Consider the following 12,017-nt stretch of genomic DNA (forward strand, 5'->3'; position numbering starts at 1 on the left):
CACTGTTGTCAGAGAGTTTTCTCCCAGCAGTATCCGTAGGGCCAGCTCTATTGCCCCTTGGAGGCCTGCACATATGCGCCAATATAAGGGGCTCTGTTGGCTCTGCACCCTATCAGTTCCTTCTTAGCACCCATGGCGGTTGCTGGAATGCTCTTTCTCTTGCTTCGGCAAGCCTTCTCCCAGTGAACTCCTTCTGAACTCTCGTTGCATATAGTTAATCGTTTTTAGTAGCTTAAGTCGTTTTTTTAGAGTTAGTTGTTAGTCCCCTTAAGGGACTTTGTTCCTGGAATGGGGCCTGCCCCGATCCCAAGTTTCAAGCCTTGTGCCGCTTGCACAAAGCCTATGCCTGTGAGTGATCCTCACTCCAGGTGTTTAAAGTGCTTGTGGGAAACTCATGTAAAAGATGAATGTCAGATCTGAGGGATTTCAGACCCCGCACGCAAATGACAGGGATATCAGACTGAAAGCCCTCCTTATGGAAAGCCGGGCTGAGATCGGCCTCCAAGCCAGGCAGATGGGACTCGGCATCGAGCACCTCCACCTCCGTGTGTAGTGCTCCACCAGCACCAGGTCCCTTCCGGTACCACTCAACCTCTCCAGTACAGGCAAAGTGGCACAGAGAGAGGCACTCCCCTATGCCTCAAGAGGACCAGAGAAGCCTTGGGGGCGAGATGTGACCCATGTCAGCCCACTCGCTATCCCCTCAAAGGCATATGGCTGGGGAACTTAAAGATCCCTGCCGAGGGATCCCCCGAGTATGCTGGGTGTCAGCAGAGGCATGTAGCACATGCGGGCACTGTTCACGCCCAAAGCCTTTCAGGCTGCCAAAGACATAATGGCCCTTTGAATCCCGCCCAGGCCTAGGGATTGGCAGCCTGTGGCAGGGGAGCCGCCTAAGGCCGTTGTCTCAAGAGGGAAACCTGAGTTTGGGCCCCCTTGGTGGTCCCCAGCCCGTCACCAGTCTCTGTCTCTGACCAGGTCTTCGGCATCAAGGTGCCCATCCCCAGCTTGCCGGCCCCGGTCTCCATCATCTAGATGCTGGTTGTCTCAGCCTATGCGCTGATCACCAAATCCCAGGCACTGGTCACCAGATACCCAACATCGTTCTCCGGCACTGCTACACCAGTGCCTGGAGGCCAAGTGTCGGTCTACTGAACTGCAGCACCACTCACGTGAGTCCTGGCACCAGTTGCCAGAACCTCGGCACCGGTCATCAGAATATCTGCATTGATCTCCAAGTCCTCGCAACCATTCCCAAGTACCGAGGCCTCTCTCTCCGGACCCCCATCAGAGTTGACTAAAGGTCATGACAGCACTGCCTTGGTCATCCTATGAAGAATCGTCATTGGGCTCCAAAGAGGAATCAGCATCACTTCTGAAGAGGCACCACCACCACAGATGTCGGTGCCATCCATCCATGGTCCCATAGGACCTGGGTCAATGGCCAGTCTACTGGCAATACTGGAATCCATGGGGGATCCCAGTGGCACTGGGTCACTTTTTGCACTCCTCTTCAGTAGTGACCTCTGAGAGGAGCTCTGGACCTTGCCTCAGCCCATGCCAAAACTGGCTTTGGACTCAGACTGTGGCACCGAGATCCCCATGGTACTCCCAATTGAAGGGGCCCCAGGACAGATCAAGGACCCAGCCCCTCTGGTGACTTCCTCCTCATCTTCCCCAGATGAGGCACTCGTGGGGACTGCTAACCTTGTATCCCCCAGTGATATCAAACACCACCAGGAGCTTCTTAAGAAAATCATCTCCAATCTGGGCCTGGAGGTGGAGGAGTTCAAATAATCTGCAGACACCATTTTTGATATTTTGACAGCTGCGGCTGCAGCCAAGGTGGCTTTCCCCATGCACCAGGAGGTACTCAGGGTGGTAAAGGGACTCTGGCAGAGCCCTGCTTCTCTGCCCTCAACTTCCAAGAGGGCAGAGAAGGAGTATTACGTGCCCACAAAGGGCTATGATTATATGTACTCCTACTCGTCTCCCAGTTCCCTGGTGGTTGCTGCTGCCAATGAGTGAGATAGGCAGGGCCCAGGCCAGTGCTACCTCAAAAAACAAGGAGGCAGAACTATGTGATGAGTTCCCCCCAGGGTGCCACCTGGAACTGCAGTACCACTGAGACCTCTGACACAACAACCTGGGCGCTCTCTCTCACTGTACTGCTGTGACAACCTGCAGGCCTGCTCCCAGTTCTTCACTCCCCAGACAAGAAGACTCCTGGAAACACCTAAGGAACAAAAACTGAATGGGGGGCTTCCAGGTGACACCCCAGGGGGAACCTGTCACAAATGCTTGGACCTGTTCAGTAGAGAAGTTTATTCTACTGCGAGCCCCCAGTTGCTTATTGTAAACCAACAAGAGCTACTAGGGCGATACAACTTCGGTGTTTAGGACTTCATGATGCACTTCAAAGAGTCACTGCCCCAAGAAGTGCAGCAGGAGTTTGGGGCCATTGTTGAAGAGGGAAGGACCATGGCGAGGACCTCCCTCCAGACTGCCCTGTCAGCAGTCACCATGAGGAGGGGCTCAGGGCTGCCGTTATCAAGGCTGTCACAAGAGGTCCAGCAATTAGTGCGGGACTTTTCGTTCAAAGGGTCCTCGTTGTTCTTGGACCAAATGGACACGAAGCTGCATGGAGTTAAAGACTCCAGAGCCACACTAGATCTCTGGGCCTTTATACATCAGCAGCCTCGTGCAGGCATTTTAGGCCTCAGCAGCCCCCTTGTTTCTCAGGTTCATCTAGGCACGAGACCAACTAGCACAAAGGAAGAGGCTACAGGTGCCGCCAGAGCCTACCAGCCTCCTCCTCCCGACAGAGTACTAGCAATGCGCCGGGCAGGCCTACTCAGGCCTTTTGAAGGCGCACACAGGGACGGACTTCCAGTCTCCCTTCTGGATCTGGAAACCCCACCCACCCTTTATTTTTGGATCACCTTACCTCCTACCTCCCTGCTTGGGCAGCAGTTACATCAGAATGCTGGGTGCTCAGCCCCATCACCATGGGGTATGTCCTCCAGTTTGTTTCCATCCCTCCACCACACACCCCTTCCCTGTCCCTCTTTAGGGACCCTTCTCATCCAGGAGATGCAGGCCCTCTTCTGCCTGGCGCTCCAGGACTAGGGGTACATGGGGGACTGAGGGCCACAGGGAGGTGGTGGGTGTGCCCTGGGCTGCAGGGGGGGGGCAGAAGGGGAGGGGCCGCGGGCTAGCCTCCCCCAACGGCTTGTTCATCCGTCAGCAGTGGTAAAGCCCATTCGACAAGGGCACAGGTGTCTTCTGCAGGCTTCCTGGCACAGATGCTGATTCAGGACATTTGCAGAGCTGCAGTGTGGTCCTCAGTCCACATGATGCCAGTTTTAGCAGAGCTGTATTACAATCCACTCACCTGTAAACTGCTAGCCACCTCTGAGGGCACTGTTTGTGAGTCACCTGACATGGAATGGACATGAGCAATCACTTGAAGAAAAAAATAGTTACTAATCCTCCATAACTACTGTTCTTCGAGATGTGTTGCTCATGTCCATTCCATGACCTGCCCTCCTTCCCCATGGCCAGAGTTGACAGCAAGAAGGAACTGAGAGGACGCAGGGCTGGCGGCGCTCCTTATAGTGGTGCATAAGCATGGGCCTCCAGTGGGCAATAGAGCCAGCCATACAGATGCTGCTGGGAGAAAAGTTTCCAGCAATGGTGCATGCATCGTGTGCACCCCTGACGTGGACTGGACATGAGCAATTCATTTCGAAGAACAACAGTTACAAAAGTTTAGTAATCGTTTTATATGCTAGCAGAATGCTTGGAGAATTGTTTTACCAAAAACCTCAACTATGATCAGGAACCACCACGACCACAATCCAGCACCAAACTTTTCCAGGGTGGAAAATGAAAGTCCCTAGTTGGACTTGAAATTGTATTTACTTATGTGACTAAACCATCTTCCTTGGTGAAAATTAGAAGAAAAATATTCTCTATTTGATTTTTCAGTCATTTGGGGAATATATATAATTAAAATTACATGTTTATGTATGACTGTGGTTTGGTTTGTAAATGGTTTACAATAATTTACCAATCTTTCAGTTAAATAAAATACTAACAGCTCCTGTCCACCAGTAATCAAAGTTGTAGTCAAGGGTATTCTTTAAAATGTTCAAAAAGATAATTAAAATGTTTGTATTGGCAGAACATTGATAGATTCCAGAACCAGAAGGGACTTCTGTGATCACCTAATCTGACCACTTATGTAACACAGGCTTCCCCAAAATAATTCCTGCATAAAATCGTATAGTTTAGAAAAACATCCAATATTGATTTAAAAATTGAAGTGTTGGAGAATCCACCATTGACCTTTGGTAAACATTCTGAATTTTAGTAAAAATTATGACAGTGCGTCATTTCAACCTGCAAACATAATATTGTTTTCTCCCAAGTTTCAGGAAACTAAGCAACTGGTGCCATATATGTAATGTCAGATCACCTTTTTAACAAAACAAATTAAGAAAACTCCTATTGGTATCCAAAGATTTTGGGAGTCCAAAAAAAATATATTAGTAAACTTATTTTCAATTGTCATTTGGGGCATTGCTGTCACTGTTCCATTCCAACTCTCTGCTGGTTTTCAGAAGGAGACATCTTCAGTTTAATGGACCTTTTCTTACAAACCTATCAATCTTCAAACCAGCTGTTGTGTTTCAGAAGCAACTGAAATGTGGAACACCTGGATTCTGGTGCAAGTCTCAACATGAATGAAAGTTTTCTACTCTGTGAATTAAATAAACCATTTGTTTAAATGAACTGGGAAAACAAATTCCTTAGTATAACCCACATGGCTCTGCAGCAGCATTTGAACCAAAAACCTTTACATCCTCACCACAGAGCTCTACTGCTGGAGCTGTAGAAATGAGTGTTATCCTCTGTATGGAGCCGCTACTAAAAGCAACACATACTTGGCCCATGGGTCATTCATATTCAAGATCTGGGTTCTAGTGCCAATTCTGCCAGAAGTGACCTTGTGCAAGTGAAGCTCTCAGTTGCTTTATTTATAAAATGAGGATAATATTTGCCTCCCTCCTAGAGTTAATGGTATGAGGCCATACTCAGTTTGAAATACACAGAATATAAGCAAAAATCAGTGAAAGCGGTAAGATTAGAGCTCAGAGCCTGCTGGTCTTCTGGTTCCCAGATTAGCGGGTCTTCTCCTCAGCCAAAAGTGTATCTGGAGAGTGAGTCTCTATCTTGTGTACTGTGACATACTTCAGAGGTCTGCCTTTATTTTTCCCCAACAGAGCTCTTTTTCTGTCATGAACAAAGCTTTGGCCTGCATGAACTTTACATGGCAGCTGACTTGTTGACAATCATCTGAGAAAGAACTTGCTCAGAGCACAGAGGAGGCACTGAGCATGCTTGAACATGCTTCACCACAGCTTGTTCTGTCACCTGATTTAAAGTGGCAGAGAGTCATTTTCTCCACTCAAGTAAAAATTCTACAGTCGTCCCCTGTGTTATGCAGTACAGTTGAGTTGATGACTCTCTGTGTTCTTTAATTTAGTGAAGTTGGTGCTTCAGATCTATTCAAAGATGATATATTATATGTAGGTGAAGATGATGCTTAGAGGTAAAATTGTAGTCCTCTTTAGTTGCAGTATAATACTATGAATCCAATTTCTTGAATTGGTAGTCTTACTGTGGTTTTACATCCACCATCCAAATACCTTATTAATTTCTTCTAATATTAGGAAACTAGATTGTTTGGGTAGCCATTGAAAAAAATTGGTACTTTTTCTACATTGTATTACAGTACAATTGTAAACAAAATTAAAAGACTTGGATTCTTTCAGGATTTAGTGGGTTTAACTAAATTGTCTGTATTGCGTCTCCAGGATGGAAAATCACTGAACTGTAATTTTATTCCATTGGATATAAAATTGGATAATTGGGAGGATTTACCAGAGAATTTTCAGCAAAAACAAAATCGTTCATTGGTAAGAACAATCTTTCAAATTTTACTATGAAAATAATGTAATGTTTAATTTGGACTTCTTTAATTTTTATAAATGGAGAATATTTTGTTACCCTGCCTTAAGTTTCAGTTGCTGATTAGGTTTCCTCAATGCAGCCAGATTTTATAAATGTTGATGTGAATAATAAATGTGCATTCTGTTACTTTGGCAAATTATCACGCCTCCTGTTACCATTTCTGTAGATAGAATCATCATCACATTAATTAGTTTCTCATTTACAGGATTAGTAAGTGATGTTCATACGTTATCAAAATTACATATCTTAAAGGTTACGTTTTAAGAGTGGCATACTGTGAGTTGAGAAAATATGCTTGACTGCGTCACGCTTGTGATGTGCCTAGGCCGCAGAGTTCTCAGTGTGCTCTATGGTCACTCTTAGCAAGACTGTTCAAATCAATGTAGAGCATGACATGCTGAGACTTGTAGTCTCCGTGAATTCTATCTCTATAATGAAGATTACATCCAAAACATGACATTAGAACTGTTAGATTCAAAGTCAAGCCCTCAGAATTTAGGGAAGGCCATTATTAAGGTTGCCCTGCAACACTGGAACATTAATTTTTTTAAGCAAAGTTCTTTAATGCAATTTCCTAGCTTCTTAAAAAAGCAAATTAAAAATAACAAATTACATCATGTTTAATCCTATTCATTCCCTCATGATTTATCACAAGGGTGGGACCTTTAAATCTTCAGCACAGACCTCAACCAATTGAGCTAAGTGAGTAACTGGTAGCAGTAGAGGGTTCTACTATCCATGTAGATCAGCTACTGGGAAGGAAGAGAAACACATTTTGTTAGTGCTTTTCAAAGCTATTCACTAGACAGTAGAAGAGTGAAACTCAAGAATCCTGGCTTCAGTTTCAGGCTCTGGAGAGGCGTGCGTTTCTAGTGCTTATAGACCCTTCTTCTCCTGTCGTCTTCTGCTCCTTCATCATTCTGAGTGTCAACTGAGGGAGATACATTCTGTAAAATGTTAACAAAATAAATAATAAAAAAACATTGATTCACATCTCCACTGAAATGTCCAATTTCATTGTGTTCTTCCATGCTGCTCCAGCTCAGTGGGAGAGAAATCCTGACATGTATTCATGTTCATTTATTCACAAAAATAAGGATGAGGGAAGAAAATTAGGAGAGCCTAATTTATCGGTTCTGAAGGCCTGTTTCTGCATAAGGCTTAAGTCACACCTGGAATAATGTAGTCCCCAAAGTGGATGTTTTTTCACATAGCATAACCAGCTCATGGTTTAGTACAAAATGCTCTTTCAACTTGTCTATAGTTATGCCATTCACCTCTAGTACTGAAACAGATCTAGCACTGCTGGGTTTTTTTTAAGTGAGACATGGGTTGTATCTGTGAACCTGATTGCTGACTTTGTTCAGCTCGTTTTACTGAGCCACAACTCCCAGTTGAGAGCAATGGAAGTTTTGCTTGAATAAGAAAGGCTGAACAGAGTTGTCCATGTTCAAATGTCTATCTACATTTTTATGCTACCCTAGGAAGGGTTTGCCATTACGGCTATACCAGCAAACCCTTCTAGCGGAGATGCAACTATATTTGCAAAAGAGTTCTTTTGCCAGTACAATTAAAACCTGTTCCCTAAACAATATAAGCTATATCAGCAAAAGAATTTTGTGCCAGCAAGTCTGTGTCTATACTTGGGCTTTGCAAGCATAGTTACATTGATTAAGCGTGTGGTTTTCTTCCCCCTCTCTTGTCCCCAACCTCCCTCCTAACTGACATAGCTATATAGGCAAATATTTTAAGTTTAGATCAAGCACAAGTCTTAAAGTTTCAGCAGAACCTTTGAAGCTCGTATCAGAAATGATTACATCCTAGAAAAGAACATCTTACAGCAAGCAAACTTTTTTCCAGTTGGCAAAATAATTTTAAATATAATAATCTAAAACATTTCAGTGTAATTAAATATTTTTGTTTAATACTTGTGCTATCAACCACTTGACCTTCTCTCTGCCAGATTCAGAGGTTTGTGAGAGAATGGAGTAGTCTAACAGCCATGAAGCAGAAAATTATCAGAAAAAGCGGCAATACTTTTTGTAGCCCTATTCTTGCTGCAGAAGAGATTTCTAAACAACAGGCCAGGCTGAGCAGCACCAAAAGGTATGTGTTTTTACTTTTCATTCCTTCTTCTCTTGTATTCGTTGCTGCAGGAGGTCCAAGGTTTTTTGTGTAATGTTCAGAGGAATCATGTTGAGATAATCAACTGAACATTAAGCGATAACTTGTCTTATAGTGAAAAAAATAGGCATTTTGTGTACATTTGTGCAAATCTGTTAGAACAGAAAATACTGCCTGACTCTCTATCACTATGAGTCCAATTCAATAGATGTTCTGTTTCTGAAGCTTTAAACATCCAGAGACTGCTAGAGATTCCTGAGAAAAATCTTGCATCTGTATTATTAAAATACCATCTATTGGCTTCCACATTTCATTTGTATTATTATTTAAGTACCAGCTGGGTGCTTAGAGCTTTAAAAGGTGCATCGGAAGGCATAACTATTCTCCTGAAGAGATTACAGTCTGTTTAGATGATACAAAATATTCTGGGAAATAAGTTTTTATCCTCAAGTATTTATTTATTTACCTATGTTAGTGTTTTGGCAATGTGTGAATAGTAGTTTGGTTTTTATTTTGTTGTGGATGTCAGCTAGGGTTTTGTAGAAGGAGTTGGTTTTATGCCTTTCTTGCTGTCCGGTTTGCTCTGTGTAGACATAGCATTTTTTCTTGAAGAGCCATATGGAAAGGTGGCCAACAGTAACCAAATCAGCTGAAAACTCTTCATATATTAACTTTTCTTTTTCTGTTTGGTAGTAGGTCAAATGAAGGAATCCACTGTAAAACTGTAGTCTTGGCATTTTAAAATGTTTCATATCCTGCTGGAAGGGAATGTCTCTCTCTGCCCAAAGGAGCTATTCCCCTCCTCCATTTTTTTCATCTCTTTCTGTCGTCATTTAATATTTCCACAAAATCATATTTGTGCCTTCATCTCTTGTCTTCCCTCTGGTAAATCCCTCCTTTATTTTCTTTAGGTCCCAGTAGCCAGGTTTCAGTCCGTCCAAAATACATCATCATGTTTCTCCAGGCTTAGAAGCAGAAATAAATTATTACTTATATTTATTTCATAATCCAGAATCTCCTTCTACACTTTCTCAGCCTCATTTCTTCCTTAGTTGATTTCCTATCCTCCTCGAATGCCAGTTTTTATCAGTATTTATTATTACTTTCCTTCCTATGTGTAAGGTGCCCAGTCAGTGGTAAAATCGAAATTTACCTCTCCTCTGCCTCCTTTCTTGGGCTACATATACACTATAACCAGAGGTATCATTTGCAGTTCATGTAAACGTGCCAGCACTAGCTTTTTCATCTCACTAAAATTAGCAGTGAGGCTGCAGTGGCACAGATTGTACATACCCATCCAACCTGTCATGGTATGTATTCACATTGTTAGCCCATGCTGAAGCATGTGTTGCCACATCCACATTTCTATTTTTAGCAAGCTATCTAGATTAAAGCTAGTGCCAGGATGTCCACATGAACAGCAAATTACATCTCTGATTGCAGTGTGAACGTAGCCTCAGTCTCTGATAACATCACTGTCCTCCCTGACATGGGGCTCATAACCTGAGTGTTGTAATTAGACTTTTCTCATACATACATCTGGGCTCTCTCACCAACATCATTCTACAACATATATCTATAACTTGTTGTCTCCTCTTAATCTACTGCTAAATCCCCCCTCATCTCCCCCCACTTCCCCACCCCAACAGGATTGGCTGTATTGTGATGGTCAGTAGGAATTCCTATAAGTATATAGAGCAGTTTGTAATTTCAGGCTTGCAAAACAAGTATAAATCAGCAAATAGTAGTAATAAGTAGAGTGTTGTATTTTTTACCCTGACACGGGATTGTTTCATTATATAACATGTAAAAGAGGTATCTAAAAGGAATTCTTCACTGTTTTAGAATAACCAGGATGGCATTTATTGATTTATAGAGATGGTGAGGGGGGGATTAATGTGATTGGGTATTAGCATAAACAGGACCAGATTAAAGCATAGGCAAACTACGCACATGTCTAAAACCCAATCTGAGCAGCACTGCAACCCCATGCAGCAGGTCACAATGCCACTCATTCAGATATGGCCCAGCTGTCTTCTGCGCCTCCCCCATTATGACAGAGGGGCAGCCAAACCAAACCTGAGTGGGCAGTGGGGCAGCTAGTGCTGCTCCTGCATCAGGATTCCCCCAACCTCACCCCGCTTTCAGAAGCCTGAGTCCTCTCTGCTTTGCCCACAAGACTCATTCAGCAACAGTCTCAAGACCAGCTAAAAATACAGGGAACAGCCGGGAGAGGAGTGGCAGGGAGCTCTGCAGAGGCAGACATGAGATGACTAATAGGGCCGTGTCCATGCAGCAGAAGCCAGTCACTGACTGACCTGAATAGAAGAGGGTTAACTAAGCAACATCCATGCTGTGAGAGCTGGACTTGCTTGTGTGAATAGATTACTAGTGCAGCTGTGGTGGCCAGGGCAGGGTTAATATAAATGCATCCCTACCACAGAAGCATATCATTTGGTTGGCTGTTAGAGGGGCTCAGAAGTGTATGCTTGCCTAAGGCCTGGCCCTGACCATTAGTTAGTTAGGTTGATTAATAATTATATCTTAAAAGTGACCAAAGCATGGGGGACTATTGAATTTTATCAGAACTTAATTTAGAAGACTAGGGATGATCTTACAATAAAAATATAAAGGAAACTGAGCAAATTCGAAGATAAACTAATTTTTCCAGAACTCTTTCATGGCTTCCAACACTTCTCATATTCTCTCCCAAATAGTACCTTTTCCAAAACAAACAAAACCAAAAGACCTTGGAATATAAGTGATGGTTCACTCAAGTGAAACAGGCTTTACATTGTTTTCTTATTATTTTCTATAATTACATGTCATGGAAAATAACTCATTATCTCTTGGCAGCACAACAGAGAGGTGGCTGGTTTTTAAAAAGAAATCTTACCTAGTATGGAAAAGCTGAACGAGTAAAATACATTTTCCAAACTATACTCATGCCAGGTTTAGGAAGCAAGAAATATTTGGAGGGGATTTGCTACATCGATATTGCTGTAGGTGATATGAATGTTCTCTAAAGAAGTATTCAATTGTCTGCAGTACAATTCAGAGAAAAAATGAATACTGAAACAACTTGTAATAATTCCAGATATGTGACAAAAGAGGATGTTGCTGTAGCCTCACTCAGCAAAGCTAACAGCAGTGGGGGCAGCGTATGCTTGGTTACGAAGGAAACTGCGTTTTACCTGAAAAATGAAGGTACTTCTGCTGGGAAAACAGATGGCCATTCCACAAAGTAAGTTTGTTATTGTTAATAAAAAAGACAGAATAGCCACAATAAAGTGATTAAACTAGTTTTTCCCAAAATTATTTTTACTTTATGTAATGAAATTGTAGGATACAAGGGCTTATGATGCACTGCTTAAGATCGAAGGCATTTACCTTGTGCTGATGAACTAAATCTTATTTTCTATAATGATTTAGATTATATATGTTAGCTAGCACATTTGTCAGTGGACAGCTGAGTTTCTTAGTATGAAAGAAGAAAAATATATGATCAGGGAAATGGAGAGTTTACACGCAAACAAGCCTGTGAGGTTGACAGCAAACAGTTTAGAGACACGAAGAGTATGTCTACTCTTTGAGCTGGGGATGTGATTCCCGTCTCAAGGAGACTCCTTGCAATAGTTCTGATTGAGCTAGCACACTAAAAATATTGGTAGCTGAGGCAGCAAGAGTAGCAGGAAGGCCTTTTAGAAATCTGGTCCTAAAATTATAATTCAAGTGGGCTATTTGCATTGTGCAGTGACCAACCAAAGCAGCATGAGTTTTCATTGAAGTCGCTACTTTTCATGATAAAAGAAACCTAACAGTTGATATTGTGTATTTAAGTATTGTATACTGAC

At 42.9% G+C, this 12,017-nt stretch overlaps 1 protein-coding gene across 4 annotated transcripts in view; it reads left to right on the plus strand.

The window, feature by feature from the left end:
* ZRANB3 (zinc finger RANBP2-type containing 3) overlaps nt 1-12,017 on the plus strand; it is a 125,201-nt gene that overhangs the window by 101,589 nt on the left and 11,595 nt on the right. For all 4 annotated transcript variants that reach the window (XM_050915985.1, XM_050915984.1, XM_050915981.1 and 1 more), the window contains exons 16-18: nt 5,883-5,984; nt 8,003-8,145; nt 11,261-11,407. In XM_050915985.1, coding sequence (XP_050771942.1) covers nt 5,883-5,984; nt 8,003-8,145; nt 11,261-11,407 — 392 coding nt within the window. The remainder of the gene's footprint in view (nt 1-5,882; nt 5,985-8,002; nt 8,146-11,260; nt 11,408-12,017) is intronic.

This window comes from Gopherus flavomarginatus, chromosome 10 (assembly GCF_025201925.1).
Source record: "Gopherus flavomarginatus isolate rGopFla2 chromosome 10, rGopFla2.mat.asm, whole genome shotgun sequence".
Classification (NCBI taxonomy): Eukaryota; Metazoa; Chordata; order Testudines; family Testudinidae; genus Gopherus; species Gopherus flavomarginatus.